Genomic DNA, 16492 nt, shown 5'->3' with positions numbered 1-16492 from the left:
GCACTCTATAATTTCTGTTGAATGTTTGACTTTTAGGAGTTTTTATCCTGTAAGCTATTGAAAGTTATTTTTAGATTGATATTTTTATATTTAAATACACATTTGTATGGTTTCACAGGTGTTGTTCAAGGTTTTACAATAAAAATAAGATTGGAACATTCAAGGTGTTTAATCTCAGTTATAAAAAAGCTTTGAAAAAGACCGTTTCAACTCAATGTGAATATAACAAAACATACAAACAAACCATAACATACTGGTATGTAGTAGATTGTTTGGATTTTATCATGTTGCATATATAAATGCAGATGCTCGGGACAAATTCTTAACTTAAAACTGGAATTTTTGTGATTTAATTAATTGTACCATGACAATGAGGCAACCTTGCTCATTACTTGTTGTATGAGTAAAGGGTCCTTGTACTCTAAGTCAATTTAGAGATCCTAAGCACGCTTTTGACTGGTTGTGGATGCACGCTAGCAAGACTTGAACCTTTGGTATTCAGTCACTGTTCAGTAGGTAGTATTAGTAAAGCTAATTATTGTTCCACCAAGGACCCAATACTTGGTATATTTGGTATGTATAGTAAAGTCTCCAGTCATTAGACTCTTTAGTAAAACATATTAAGCAAAGTACTGATCCTTGGTGATGTAGTTGGATTAATTATGGGCAGCCGTTGGCCAAATGTTTAAGATCAAGATATCTGTTTTTCTTTTTAGTGGAATTGGATTTATGTTTTCTTCAAAAATGCACGTGTGTGTTGTTTTGTCTTGTCTGCTCTAAATTCTCTGTGTTGGTATGTGTGTGTGATTGAGCAGATATGATCCACTCTTAAGGTTCATTCCTCGATTACAAGGCAACATTCACCACTGTAAATCTTTCATGCTTTTGACTGATGAAAAATCTTCAGCAAATTTTAACGATTTGAAATCTTACAATGTATTTTGTAATTAATTGATACATTTTAGTTGAAATGAAAGCATTATTTATGAAGTGTAAATGTATTTCTCATCTCCTTTCAGGCTCCACATACAGTGTCCTCTCCACCATGCCCTCTGACTCAGAAAGCAGCAGTTCACTCAGCAGTGTTGGTATGTACAGCCAATGTAAGATGTCAGTTAAGTTGTTTGGCTCCAGGTCAGACCTGTTCTGTACCACCTTGAAACCTACAGCAACAAATTAGCAGTGCTTTACTGCAACTCGCAGGAAACCGTTGATGTTAACATCTCCTGTGTGTTTTCATTTCCTTTAGGACGTTTGCCTTTTCCTGGTTTTGACAAAACTCCAAATGACTCAGCTGTGTTACATAAAGCTTTGAAAAGTCCAATTGTTGAGTCAAAAATGGCCGTAATCCTCAGATTTCCTGTTGTCATGCTATTTAAAAGGCACCTACAAAGACACGATCATGCAAGTGATATGTCTTTTGTTAAAATTATAGCTTCTTCTAGATTACAAACTATTTGTTGAACAAAACTGCGGTGAAGTGTTCAAATAGATAGATTGTGTTAAACTCAAATGAACACAATCAACCTGAAACATTTCAGTCCTTCTACTCTGTTTCAAAGGGTGTTTGAGATCCAACATGTTTGTAAGGTTATTGTTCATGCACTGTGTGGTGAAAAGGTTAAGCGTGCAGTAACTCGCTGTTGCAGGTTCGCCTGTTAACGGCGAAGCCTCCTCCCCACCCCCAGCCATCAATGACAACCGGCAGCCCGGCGACAACTTGGACACCATCTTGTTACAGCTCCGCCAGGTGACCAGAGAGCGGGATGACCTTCGCAAGCGCCTGGCATTGGCATCGCCCGGGACCACGTTCGATGACTGCAGGTGTGAATCTTGGCCTCTCTGCCCAGTGTGTAGTTTTAACAGTCTTTGTCTATGTGCTGATGCATTCAGTTGGCTTATAGAAATCTTTAACTGTGCTTTATAGATGTAGAGATATTTGTGACACGCCATGGCAAAGCCAGGAAAAAGATGGCCTGACATTAACCGTTGTAACACAAAAAAATCTTAATCTCTGAGAAAATGGTGATTTTTGTTTAAGTTAAGTTGAAGTTGGGGGAAAAAACACTCCATGCTTTAAATCAGTGGTTTTCAAACTTTTTTGGCTCAAGTACCACCTTTCTCTCATTTCTGAATCCAAGTACTCCTTTGTCGGACTACAACATTTTGCTCAGGAAACTGTGGAAAAAAAAAACAATGTAGAGCATCATGATGGAATAAATGAATGATACACACATTTTAAAGAATCCTATTGTAAATAAGTAGATATAAACTGTATTTAGTTTTTATAATTTCAACTAATCTCCCACCTGGTGTGGTCTTATACTTTAAGTTCATGTTTTAATCATTTCCATCATTATGATTATAATTTTAAACTGAAATAGACATTATAAAACACCATATTTTTTTATGGTTTTGTTTGTTAATTTTCAGTTTCTCTCTCTCAAGTCCCCCCATAGTGCCTTCGCGTAACCCTAGGGGTACACTTACCCCCATTTGATAAACACTGCCTTAAATAATAGTTTCGTTGACGGGCCACTTGTGCGTTTTCAGAAATTTTTGTTACTGGTTTCAGCCAATCAGCTTCATGTTGAAGTGGCACACATGGCTACTTTGGCAGCTATTCTGATTAGCAGTTGTGGCTAATGCTACTTTATGACACTGTTTGTTTTTGGGCCAGGCCGAATGCATGGCACAAGAACTGAACCAAGAGCATCGCTTTGGCAGTACCTGTTCACCAAGATGGATGCTTCCCACTCTGCAGGCATTCATACTGTAACTCTGCCTGGGTTTGTTTGTAGCAAAGTGGCACCGTAATTCATAAACACTGTCAGCTGTTTTAAATACTCACAGGAAGTCACTAGCTTTTGACAGACAGAGTCTAGCTTCACTTTTTCAGCAGCGTATTGACTCATAAACATGACAAGCTGGTTTCACTGTTTTGTAACGGCTCTTGTCAACTTATCTGATAAAGGCAATACGAAGGGTTTCCAGACAAACTTAATGACAACCATTTCTAGGGGTTGAGTTATTGAAAAGTAACGCACTGCTTTTGTTACTGCTACCTACATAGCTCCTGAAATAGGTCCCACACCTTAAGAAACTTAATGATCTGACTTCTCAATGATCTACTTTAAGATAGTCAACAGTCAAATGACAATATCTTTTTCAAATATTTTTTGATTTGCAGGTGGAAAGCTTGAAAACAACACTTTCAGAATCTGTAAATGACTCAAAATGCCCCAGAGACAACTTGTTCCTAGTTTTGCGGTGGTCCATCACTATTTGTTTTATGGTAGTCATAATTTGCTCTTAATGTGGCTCAAATGTTTTAATAACACTGTTACTTGCAGAAAACTGCACCAACACGTTAGTAGCTAATTAAATTTAGTGTGTGTGTAAGTGTACGAGTAGAGGATAATTATTTTCCAATAAATGATGTAGACACTTTTTCTCCAGCATCAATGTATCAAGTTCATGATGGTTCTTGTATTTGGTTAAACCTTTCATTCCTATGTTATTAAGTCTTCTACAAGGGGAAGGTCAGCTCTTGTGTGCTCGCCTATCTGAACTATGCTTGGGCACACTATCACACAAGGCTTTTGAACAGCACCCTGATCCTTCACTGCCTTTCTCCTTAAGGCCAAATTCCAAAGCCAGTCATGACTATGAGCGTCTGAAAAGTCAGTGCATGAGAGCTATGGCAGATCTGCAATCTCTCCAGAACCAGCATACAAAAACACTCAAGAGGTGTGAGGAGGCTGTAAAGGAGGCTGACTTTTACCAGTGAGTATTATTTTTGGCTGACTCGTATTGAATATGTTCCCCTTTCTTCTTACTCTAATATTTCTGCATTAATGATAAAATAAAGGCACCTATTTCTGTTCTACTTTATTGCTTACTTAATGTAAGATGAGGTTCATTCACTTGACACCTGCAAGTAAATATGTATTTAGAGTATTGTTTTACTGCAGTTGTCATCTACTTGCATAGTGCTGTAATTACCCTGACTGAATAAACATCCCGAAGAGCTTAAGTTGGTTTTCATTTCAAGTTATTTGCACTACACTACTACTTACACTACTACCTATCATGGCTTTTAAATTTAGTGATTGTTGGGAATTGGGGAATCTTTTGGAGGATTAAAAAGGTTTTTCCCGTTCACGAGTTTAACCAATTAGTCTTATCTCTAAATTCAATCATTACTTGGGAGTTTTTCCTTGAATTTTCACTTGAAAGCTACTTAGATTGTTTAGTTATGAGTAAATGTAGATGAATAAAAAAACAATAAAAGTAGATCCGTTTTTATTTATTTACAGCTTGAAGTTTGATTAATTACTGTTTGTCTTGGCTGAAATGTGTTTGCTATGTTTTACTAGAAGTAAAGATGGATTTTTAACTACTCCTACTACTTAACAAATCCATTAAAGCCAAAGTTATAGAAGGCTATTTTTTCTTTCATGCTTTCTAAAGATATTTTTTGTCATTGTTATAAGCAATGTAAATAACATAATGTGCCCTGTGTCCCAGTATGCTGCACAGCCGTGTTCTGGGTGACCAGACTCCACTGAAGGAAGAGATCGAGACACTCAGGAGGGACAACGCCCAACTCGTGCGAGAGCACAATCACGTAAAGCAGAACTGCGAGGAGCTCCAACGACTGCACAGCCAAGACCAGAAAGAGTTGGCAGACCTTCGGCTGCAGCAACAGCAGGTAAAGCCCACGCAGTCTGTCATAGTGCTGTGGGCAGGTGATGTACTGCTGCTGTCCAGATGTTGCGTCAGACTTTTTGACATTGCACAGATTTGGCAGGTAGAGTAAAAATAAAATCAAGGAACTTTTTAAAGTCATGTTTGGATTTATGTTTTCAGTTGTCAAACAACATTATCTTTAAAGCAGCAAGCAAACTTGTAAATGTAGGGCATGCATGTGTTTGTTGTCCTGCTGAAACGTGCCGAGTTGTAATGTGTGGCCTTTCATCAGGATTTCTGCAGAGATGCATGATGACTCATTCATCAGATTCAGTTGTATGGAAGGAGGGAGATGTCTGAACTCTGCAGGGCTGCAGCAATGCATTTGCTCACTGTGTTAATGTTGCGTCCTGGGCACCCTATTTTGCTGTTGTGAAGCGATATCGGATGGCACCCTTGTGGACACTGCAGAGGTTTTAAGGGCAGATCAGCCATGCAGAGGGGAAATGCACACATAGCGTTTCTGAGAAGGACTCTGCTTGGGCAAAGGGCACACTGACCTAAACCACGTAGCCTCAAGAGCTGAGTTTGTGCAATGCTCGCTCTGTCGTCAAGTTAATACAGCCCCTGGCACTCCCGGGAGTCAGGAAGGCCACATATTTAAGAAACGCAGAAATGCAAGCTTTCACAGATGAATAATGCTTTCTGAAGGACATGCTGTACATAATTTAAGTAATTTTGTAGGTCAGTGTTTTGCTTTTACATAAATGCATAATAGTATTATAAATGTAGTTTCACAGATAAGGAGGCAGACAATGTCCTTGAATAGTTGTAACGTAATCTTGTCGGTACATCAATGCCATCTGCTGCTCAAGATGCATACAGCAGATAACAGGTTTTACTAAGCTGAATTATTTGAAACATTGTTGTAGACCGTAATTATGTAAGATTTGATTTTGTGTCCCATAACCAGGTAATGAGAGAGAAGGGCTCGTCCGAGGTGTTAAACAAGTTGTACGACACGGCCATGGACAAACTGGAGGGTGTAAAGAAGGAGTACGACGCCCTGAGCAAGCGCTACAGTGAGAAGGTGGCGAACCACAACACGGACCAAAGCCGCCTGGAACAGGCCGAGGAGGAAAACCGGAGGTTGCAAAAGCAGATGGACGCTCTGCTTAAACAGCGAGATTCAGCCATGCACTACCAGCAGCAGTACTCCACCTCCATGATGAGGTGAAAGCATTGAAACCCATTGTGGATTATGTAAATCCTACAACATTCTGCAGAAGCACCCATGCACTCATGGCCTTCTCTCTCCTCCTCCAGGTTTGATTCCATGCAGCAGGAGCTGAACAAGTCCTCGTCTCAGAACAAGGAGCTGCAGAGGGAGATGGAGCGGCTGCAGTCAGAGGTGACGCGTTACAAGAACCTCCAGCTGAAATCGGCCAAGGACTGTGAGAAGTACAAGGAGGAGAGGGATTCAGTGTTCAACGAGTATCGTCTCATCATGAGTGAGAGGGACCAGGTGATTAAGGAGCTGGACAAGTTACAGACTGAACTGGAGGCAGCGGAGGCGCGGCTAAAAAACACTTCATCAGAGCGGGTGGTGGCCAGTGAGGAGCTGGAGGCTCTGAGACAGGTGGGAAACTGCTTTGGATGACACATTTTCTAACATCCATGGCATTTTAGACAGGCAAAGAAGAGAAGCTGTGCTCTAATACTAAAATGTCAATGTTTAGTATTAACACTCAAACAGTCACCCACCCATTTATCTTTTTTAGACACACTTTAAAAACGGACTGTGGGGGGAAACCTCTTTCAACCACTTCCAGAATGCAATCTCTGCTCAGAAAAAAAAGGTTTCACAAATTCATGTTCAGTAAGAATTGCTGACTTACATTCACGGAGCCCTACATAATAACACATCAGCATAGTTGGTCAGTATTGACGAGTTCTAAAAATATCAGAAATATTTCAATCAACTACCTTCGTATTTGCTATTTTAACTTATTCCTGGGTTCACTACTTCCTGGTTTTAAGTTTAGTGTAGTTTAATATAGACAATACATTTAAAATTCAATAGCAACTTTAAGTATTGTTAACTAAAATGGTATAAAATTGCTAATACTTGTGTGAAAAACATGCATATCAATTATTTTAGAAGAAAATACAGCTTTTATTCATTAACCATCCTTTGTTAGTTCTGCTTTGACACCAAACCACCACTTGTGCCCAATATTTCTACATAAGTGCCCCAAGGAATAAAGTTATTTAGACTTTATTTATACATGTGTTCTGTATTTAAATATGGAGCTTGAGATGGTAAACAGTTAGCATCGCAAAAAATAAATGAAACATTGAACCACAATTAATAATTTATTGTTTTTTTTTTTTTTTTAAACCTTATTTCATTAGCCCAGTTACTGAGCAACTTCTAGAATTCAGTACAAACTCGATCCACCCAAATTGTGTTCAAATTACTCATGAATGAGTAATTTTTTAAAGTCCAACAGAAATTAAATATATACTCTTTTGACTGTGTAATTTCTTTAGTAAACTACTTTCATTACCAACCGCACCCTCCTTTCTGTGTCTTATGACCTAAAACATGTTAAGTGCAGATTCATATCTGATACAAAATTTAACTCTTTAAAAATGAAAATGTTTGTGGTCAAACAGCATTACTTTATTAAGACTGTCATCTTCATCTATTTTATAAATGGCTTTATTGAAGTGGCTTATTTGAACTGTGTTAATATGCATGAAATTTATTTATTTATTTTCAGTTTTTCGGTGCCTTATTACGTCAATGACATAAAGACGAGGACAATCACAACCCAATAAGTTGTCTTTTAGGGCAGCACAATTACTCTGATAATATTTATTGCACACACACATTTCAGTTGTCAGTTTTTTTTGGAAATAAATCTGCTGCCAATGCTGCATTATTTATGGGAAAGGTCTTTGATGTTCAAGTGCGTTCCCAGGGTAATTTCACTCCTTTATGTCGAAAGTTCAGAATTTTCCTTTGATTGTAGTTGGTGAATTCTTTTATAAAAAATCAAGTCAACTTGAACTAATGATTTAAAATGAGATTACGTTAATATTAAAAAACATTTCCTGTACATCTGCTAAAACATGGAAAGTTTCTGAGAATATATTATCAACCCCTAGTTGTTGTTGTTGATTAATCAGTTGAGGACTTGTTGAGTTGTCCTCTCTGTCAGCAGATCAAAGGGCGTCTTCATCCAATGCACAGCACAATCGCACCTCAGCTCTGTTATTTCTTTGAAAAAACACTGCTTCGTCTGCAGCTTGTAGAAGATCACACTGCTTTCGATTTTATGAAAACAAATTCCACAGCAGGGTAACGCCTCGCACCGTTCGGACGCTCTCGTTGCCATTCACACAATGTTTGTTCCGGAACAGGAGTTGAACTCGTCGCTCGTGGACCGTGACAGGGCCATCTGTGAGAGGAACGAGCTGCTGGAGAAGTACTGCCACGAGGTGAAGGACAAAGCCGAGGCCCAGAAGGAGCTGAGCCAGGCCTGCAAGGACATCGAAGCGGTCCGGGAAGAACGGGATGTGGCCCGCAAGGAAAGGACTGAGGCCATCATTCAAAGGGATCAGCTGCTGCGGGAGTACTATCAGGCCAGACAAGTGAGTACACACGGCTCACACATCAAGGAGTTGGTTTAATCAGTGCAGTCATCTTTTAATACTGTTGGCAAATGGTGACTATGTACTTCGTGAAGAGAGCATTCATTCTCATTAGGAGAACTCATTAGTGAAGCAGAACTACTTCAGTCTGAGGAATGAAACGTGACTTCTTCTAGTTTCACATTATTGATGTCCACCAAATAAAGACTGCTTGTGACTCAAGGATTCAAATATTTAGTCTTATTTTTTTGCTGGCAGACCAGGACACAGGGCATTGTGATGATGACGAGCTCTCACTGTAATCTACATTGTCTGCTGCATGAGCTAAAAATACTCGCTTTGTTTTGTTGTTGGCCCACTTATCCTGTGGGTAGCATCACACAACAAATACTTTTTTATACACGCGTATATCTAGCTTGTAGCCCTTCCACACAACACAAGCGTGAGGCTGAGGTCTTTCACAGGTGACTGGGTGTACAAAGCAGATTAAACTCTAAACCAGTTTTCAACCTTTTCAGCCCACAACCCCCAAAATAAAGGTGCCAGAGACTGGGGACCCCCACTGTACCTGAAAGTGGGTAAACGCAGACATGAACATTGAAAGTGAACAAAAATGGAGGAAAACGTTGTGATATGAGATTTTAAAAACCACAGAAATTGGTTAAAAGTCGCAAATTAGAGTGGCTAAAAATGGACAGAAAGAGTGTTAAGTGTCAATATTGACTTAAAAGTGGCAGAAATGGGGGGACGGAGGGTTGGGGTAATGTAATTTAAAAAGTAGGAACATTGAACATTTAATTTAAACTGACAAATAATGGCCGTGACAAATAGTGAATGTGGTTAAATTGGCAAAAGTAAGCATAAAATATGGTGAAAAGTGATTCAAAGTGACAATAATGGGTCAATTATACAACAATTGGTGGGAAAAGTGGTGGAAAGAGTTTATTAGTGCTGAAAATATATTTAAAATGGAAGAAATGTGCGGGAAAGGCATTGAAATTTGATGGAGAAATGGCAGAAATATGAGTAATGTAGCAAACACGTATTAAAAGAAGCAAAAATATGGCAAGAAAAAGTGATGAAAATATGTTAAAATATGGCAAGTTTGGTGTAGTTGCAGAGAAATGGCAAAGATGGGCTCAAATTGTTCTAAAATTATTCTTAGTTTCTTGTAGGCTTCTGGTGACCCCAAATTAGGTCCTTCCTGACCCCAGGGTTGAGAATCCCTGCACGAGACGGGTGTCTGTGTATCACAGGGCTAATAAGTATAGATACTCAGTCACCTCGTCAGTTTGAATTGTTTGTTTAAACCCCCTCACTGATGGAATAAAACCATTCTGCAGAAATGGAAATCTTTCATGTCTTACCAAAACAACATTATAGAGCCGAGAGTGTTGACAACAATGCAGGCCTTTAGCAAACCCGCCTACAGTTGGAACATGCATCAAAGAAGATGTTCTTCCCTCTGGGTGAGGACGAGTCAGCATTCTGAGGGAGCTCATTGTGGTGATGCTTTAAGGCGAAGATGCTGCCACAGAAATGAGCAGAAAGCCATTCACTTAAGAGTGTGTTGGCATTGCAATAGTTTTCCTACAATGTAAATAAACCATCCACATTCAGTACAGAGTGAATCATTCTATTCTTTTACCGCATTTGTGACTGTGCACGTTTACATTCACTATTCAAACAATTGGAAATCATCCCAGATGAAAATGTGGGTGGATGTTTAATGCCTTATGAATGTTTTTTTAATCTCAACTCAATGTTTCCAGAAACAAGACTCTGCCACATTGGACATGGAGCGAGCAAACAAGGAGATTGAGATGCTGAGGAAGCAGTACGAAGCCATGTCTCAGGAGCTGAAGGAGGCGTCGCAGGAGGCCGAGGTGGCCAAATGTCGCAGAGACTGGGCTTTCCAGGAGAGGGACAAGATAGTGGCAGAACGGGAGAGTATAAGGTCAGACAGAGTGTGGGTGTGATAAGGGTTGATCTGGACCCGCATCATCTCTCTCCTTTTCTTCACCAGGACTCTGTGTGATAACCTGCGGCGGGAAAGGGACCGAGCTGTCAGCGATCTGGCAGATGCTTTGCGAAATCTGGATGACATGAGGAAGCAAAAAAATGATACGTTAAGAGAGCTTAAAGAGTTAAAGTGAGTATTTGTTATGTTGGTTCCAGACATGACAAACGAACCCATTCAGTCAGAGAATAATTAGTTGTTTGGAGTCAATAATGAAAAAGCTTTTTTTCTGCTGCATTTTTAAAAAGGCAGAAAGCCAGAGAAGGGCTCATGTAAATAATCCATGGACTGCTCAGTGTCGAGCAAGCGCTGAACAACATTGTCCCCACTCTGGCAACTTAGTGTTTTGTGTTGTCTCTCTTGCTCAAGCTGTTGCACTCATTCTGTGTGTGGCCGAGTTTAAGCTGAGCGTTTCTGTGTCTTTGGAGGCTTCATGTAGCTCAGTGGTTTCTCTGGCAGCAGTTTTACACGCCCAGATTAAAGTGTAATCCTGGGAAGCGTGAGTGATTTGAACACATCCAGTTTTTACTGTTTGGGAAAACTCCTTGCAAATGTAGCTTTAGTGCAAAAGCTCACTCTGCTGGCCAATGTTTGTATTACAATTATCTTTACAACCCTCAATAGGAAGTAAAGCTATTTCTTTCTTTATTTAATGTATATTTTACTGATTGTGGTTTATTTTTATGTCCTTATCTGAATTTGAATTTATTTCAGCAATTCTCAGAAAAATAAAAACCGAACACACACTCAATTATCGAAAAAGCCGAAAAGGTGCAGGAGGTTGAAGCAAAAGCTTATATGCACTTACCCCATCACAAAAAACAAGACACGGCTCTCTAGATCAGGGGTTCTCAACTGGTCTCACCCTGGGACTCACATTTTTTCACGGTCATTAAATTGTGACCCACTTTTTTTTTAGAATTCACCCAACCAAATGTAAATTAGCTGTTGAAAACACACATATATAATCTGTAATGCAACATGTATTTCACAGCATAGAAACAAAGGTTTCTTTCAAAACAAAAGACAACTCCAACATGAGAGACATTGAGCATTTATTTTTGACCCGCCCAGTACAGGTCCTCGACCCACCAGTTGAGAATCGCTGCTCTAGTTTTCTTTTGAACTGGAGGAACGTAAACAAAGTCGGGGAATGAAATCTGCAGGGAACAAGGACGAAACGAACAAAGATGGAGAGGAGGAATGAAAAAAGACAACACTGACTACAGATGAGAATAAATCCTACATAAAAAAAAAGGACAAAAAAAAAAAAAATGAAATTGTGTGCAGACTGTTTGACCAGAGAGACAAGCTTTGATGTAAATTTTCTGTGTACAAAACAGGGGACGGGACTTGGATAAGCAAAAAAAAAAAAAAAAAAAAAAAAAAGAATAACAAAACTTCTGTGAATGCAACCATGTCGGAAATAAAAATAAAATACATAATATTAATAATACACTATTTAATATCGACAACACAATATTCATTAATTAAATGAAATTTTAAATACAAAGTATAGTGTGGCATTATTTAAAATAATAATATTCGCTATCACAATATATACTTTTTATTTTGTTATCTCCAAGGATTATTTTGAAGCACAAATAAAATAACTTCATGAGGATTTACCCATGAGTTAAGGGAAATGCCAAAAACAAACTTCTTATAACAATAAAATTCAGGAAAAAGGAGAGTCATCAGCCGAAGGTAAAAGTTATGGTTTCTCAGGACATAAAGAAGGCAAGCTCAGAAGAACAAAAAAAAAAGAACAAAGTTACAGTACATTTAAAAATATAATGATATAAACTGGGAAAAATTCAGTTTTGGTTTCCTGACTTTGTAGGATTTCTTTATCTCATGGTTCCAGTGATGGACCTCTGCCTGTTCGTTGTTTGTGTGTGATGTTGTTAAGGGAGAAGATGGAGAGCCAGTTGGAGAAGGAGGCCCGGTTCTGTCAGCTCATGGCCCACAGCTCTCATGACTCCGCCATCGACACGGACTCCCTGGAGTGGGAGACGGAGGTAGTGGAGTTTGAGAAAGACCGGGTAAGAGCAGCACTTGGCTCTCGTTACTGAGAGTAATTTGTTGATGCTGTAATCTCCCAGGAGGCCCGGGATGCTTTCAGGTGCCAGAATGTGGTAAAACATTTCTGAGTTTAAGTGGGCCAATGTTTGTATTGTTGCCTTTACAGGATGACATGGATCTGAAGGCACTTGGGTTTGATATCGCTGAGGGGGTAAATGATCCTTATTTACCAGGAGATTGTGGAATATTTGTTACAAGGGTGGACAAAGGAAGTGTTGCAGATGGAAGGTTAAGGTATGAGCTGATCTGGATTTTATTCCATATTCAGTGATTTTTTTTTTTCATTTTTTTTGAATCGGTGGAATGAAAGTTAAATGTTGCTCACTGGGTATCTCTTTTTTTCAGAGTGAATGATTGGTTGCTGAAGATCAATGACATTGACATAACCAATAAGGACAGAAAGCAGGTTGTGAAGGCGGTCCTTAATGGGGGAGGGTTAATCAACATGGTGGTACGAAGAAGAAAGTCTCTGGGAGGAAGGCTGATCACTCCTGTTCATATAAACTTAATGGGTCACAAAGGTGGGCAAAAGTACCATGCTCAGTTGTGACACATTTTGAATTGTTTTGTACAAATTTCTATAATAAATCGAGCTGTAATTCTCAACACTGAAGAAAATTCATAAAATTTGTTTTATTTTTTTAGATTGTTTATTTATTTATTTAAAGCAATTTATTACAATAAAATAAAAGCATTCCTAGTATGTGTACATACATGTTTCCATTTGTAGCCCACATGGCTAATATATATATGTATAACATAAATACTGTGAATATTATTTTAAAAGTGGTCATGGCCCTGAAAACATTTAAATTGTAAAAAATTAACATCTAATTGGTTTACTATTGGTTTAGTCATAATACCTAACATATTTGTAACTACCTTTAGTACATTTAGAATACAGAACTTGAGCATGCATTACTTCAGGGTTGTTTTTTTTTTTAAATCAGTATTGTCCATTTTTAACAATTTCAACTTTAGTTACATAATCATTCCTTTCAGATTGTGGCATTGGACTGGAAAGTGGGGTCTTTGTCACTGCTGTTATCCAGGGAAGCCCAGCAGCCATGGAGGGTTCTCTAACAGTTGGAGACCAACAAATCGCTGTGAGTTATACTCACCTTTTTTTCTTTCTTTCTTTCTTTTTTTTTTTTTTTTACAGCATTCTGGTTTTTTTTCTGTTTCTTAAACTCCCCTCCACATGTGCCACATTGCAGTTAACACAGGTTCCTGTGACTGTCTAATCCAAACCTCTGATCCTTTCTTCTATCCACACTCCAAAACCAGATACGGCAGGATTTAGCTGAGCATGTGAGGCAAAGAAATGTCTCCTCCTTTTTGATTTAATCCTCAAACTCACAGCTCCAGTTGCCTTGGTAGAGCTTTCCGTGAACACACCAGCAATGGAAATTAAATTTATTGTCCACCTGCAACTGTGGCTGGTAAATTCTAAAAACCTACCTGCCACTCACCATTTTTAGATTTAAGCATTGATGTGTACAGTTACAGCACAATGGCTTGGAAGAAACATGTTTTTCTTGCACATGTCATAGTATTTTCATTCCCAATCAATACTTGATACACAGAAAACACACATACACAGTGGGAAATTTTGGAACAGTAACACATTTCATTCATTGTATGTTAACTGAAATGTAGAGGTAAAGTTGGACTCTGACACATTCATATTCATTAGCGTAAAACGTTTGCACACAAATGTGTACCACCTCTTCTTTTTATCCAGACGACAAATTGTTTGTCACTGTTTAATTCAAGAAAACAAAATATGCCCTGGCAGCTAAATGCTAGCCTTGTTCCGATAATGGATAAAGTCCCAGATATGATACTAAAAAGAACATTAAAGTCAAACAATGTTGACACTTTTTGTCTTAGTCACGGTCATTTCCTTTACAATAACGAGTTTAAAGTGCTCAGTTGGCTCAGTGAGTTGAATGTTGGCAGTCTTTGAAAGATGCCTAATGTGGAAATTAAAGTTTCCTCTGCCTAGCTTAATAAATTTAAATCTCTGCTTTGATATGTCACCAACTTTACTATCTTTGGCAGTTATGAGGCAGAACAGAAAGCCTTTTGAGATGGAAGATGCAGTGCGAGGGTTCTTAAATGTCCTAACCTTGATTTCTTCTGCTTTCCATCACAACAGTGAAGTGGGGTACTTTTTGACACCTCAGCACTTCAGTATTCAAAGATATCTCACCTGGTTGTGTTCCGTTCCAGATATATGAGCAGACTATTGTTACATGCTGGAGTTTTGAAAAGGCCTGTCCTTATGTCTGAGCTGTCTCTATGCTCTGCAGATAAATGGAATAGCTCTGGATAACAAGTCTTTGACAGAGTATGAAGCCTTGCTCAGGAGCTGCAGGGATTCTCTCAGCCTCTCTCTCATGAAGGTAAGACCACTATTGAAAAGTCTTTGTAGTTTTATTGTTAAGGGGGAAATAAACTATGGTTTTTCTACCCCCCACAGTTTTTCCCACACAGCACATCAGGACAGAACATCTATGAGAGCCTGCGCGAATCATCAGAGTCCAACGGACGCCTTCACCTGTCGGAGCTGCATTCGCGCGACAGCCGCAGCCTCAAACACAACAGCTCCACGCAGACCGACATCTTCTGTTCCGATAATGGAAGCTTGAGCACCAGCAGCATCTCTGGGGATAGGAGGAAGGTCAGAGGAGAATCTGATGACTTGTACGGTGACCTCACCAAACCCTTCTCTACTGGTTCCCTCCACGCTATGAGCCTCAGGCCAAGCTCAGACTTAGGTAGTGGCCGCTTCGGCCCCAGTGCTTTCCAAGAGTGCTGCCCTTACCTAAAGGGGCCTTCGTCCTTACCCTTTGACCCAGTTTCTGCGTCAGACTGCATCACAATGGAGACTGCTCTGGAGAAGAAGCATAGCGGAGGCACGTGGCCAAAGATGGTGGTAGGAGGGATGTCGGTTGCACCAGACTGCAGCAGCCCCATCCCAGCAGCTACTCAACTTTCCATCTATAAGTCGCCCAAACAGAGAAAATCCATATTTGACCCAGACACATTCAAACGTCCTGAAACACCATCCTCTAAGCTGGAGTACATGGCAGCCAATCAGATCGCAGCTATTGCTTCCAGCACCACAGCATCCCACTCTCCACAACCTTCAAAGACAGAATCCCTCTCCTCCTCATCCACCCCCACCCCGACCCCTCCCACGCCACCCACACGCAGTGACTCCTTTAAATTCAAACACAAACATCAAAGCAGCTCTGCTTCAGACTGCACCATCACCTCTGAGGGGAAGGTAGAGGGTGCCGTCTGCATCCTATCAGAGCGAGAGAGGGACAGGAATGGAAACCACTACTTCCTGGAAGGCAAGGTGCTCACCTCCAGAAAGTCCTGTGATGAAGACATCGGTCGCTCCAGAGGGGAGGAGCCGGAGGTGAAAAGGCCACGCCCCAAATCTGCCCCTGCTCTTCGCCGCAGAATGACCCCACAAACTATTGCACTTCCAACCTTCCAGGTGAGTTCACAGAAACTTGTAGAATCCATTGTTTGGTTATCTCTGTGGTTAGAGGGAACAGATTAAATAAAGTCTCACACTGTCGTCTCAAGGCTTTTTTTGGTGCTTTTCAAACATCTTTAAATACTTTAAAAATGTGTCACACATTATACACCTTTTCAGCTATTTCCTAATGTAATTTATTTTTGTTTCATTTGATTTTCTTTCGGTCTTTGAGATTAGTGTTGTACAGGGAGTTAACTTAACGCACATATAAATCTACTTACCGTAGGTCCTTCATGTTTGAAAACTTTGATTAATAAAAGGTCTGTGGGTTGTTAATTAATTTTCCCTTCTCTGTACCTCAAATGTGTTAAATTCAAAGTTATTTTTTTACATAAAGAGAACATGATGGATCTGGAAAACCTTTCAATAAGACGTCTGGAACTGTCCCTGTGGGCCAAAGAAACCATTTTGCAACAGAATTTAAAATCCCCACCTGAGTGGAGCCGCTGGGTCTTGGTTCCGAGCCAGTTTGTCAC

The 16492-nt window shown here is 39.6% G+C and overlaps 1 protein-coding gene across 3 annotated transcripts in view; it reads left to right on the top strand.

Moving 5' to 3' along the window:
* dlg5a (discs, large homolog 5a (Drosophila)) overlaps positions 1 to 16492 on the top strand; it is a 46782-nt gene that overhangs the window by 14747 nt on the left and 15543 nt on the right. For all 3 annotated transcript variants that reach the window (XM_028468190.1, XM_028468191.1, XM_028468189.1), the window contains exons 2-16: positions 1020 to 1088; positions 1650 to 1824; positions 3643 to 3786; positions 4531 to 4714; positions 5666 to 5925; positions 6019 to 6331; positions 8122 to 8352; positions 10125 to 10309; positions 10379 to 10504; positions 12285 to 12417; positions 12564 to 12691; positions 12803 to 12978; positions 13460 to 13563; positions 14773 to 14865; positions 14943 to 15971. In XM_028468190.1, coding sequence (XP_028323991.1) covers positions 1020 to 1088; positions 1650 to 1824; positions 3643 to 3786; positions 4531 to 4714; positions 5666 to 5925; positions 6019 to 6331; positions 8122 to 8352; positions 10125 to 10309; positions 10379 to 10504; positions 12285 to 12417; positions 12564 to 12691; positions 12803 to 12978; positions 13460 to 13563; positions 14773 to 14865; positions 14943 to 15971 — 3350 coding nt within the window. The remainder of the gene's footprint in view (positions 1 to 1019; positions 1089 to 1649; positions 1825 to 3642; positions 3787 to 4530; positions 4715 to 5665; positions 5926 to 6018; positions 6332 to 8121; positions 8353 to 10124; positions 10310 to 10378; positions 10505 to 12284; positions 12418 to 12563; positions 12692 to 12802; positions 12979 to 13459; positions 13564 to 14772; positions 14866 to 14942; positions 15972 to 16492) is intronic.

The sequence above is a fragment of the Gouania willdenowi genome, chromosome 15 (genome assembly GCF_900634775.1).
Source record: "Gouania willdenowi chromosome 15, fGouWil2.1, whole genome shotgun sequence".
Taxonomy (NCBI): Eukaryota; Metazoa; Chordata; class Actinopteri; order Blenniiformes; family Gobiesocidae; genus Gouania; species Gouania willdenowi.
The sequence above is the reverse complement of the archived record's forward strand: the minus strand, read 5'-3'. Positions and strand labels throughout refer to the sequence as shown.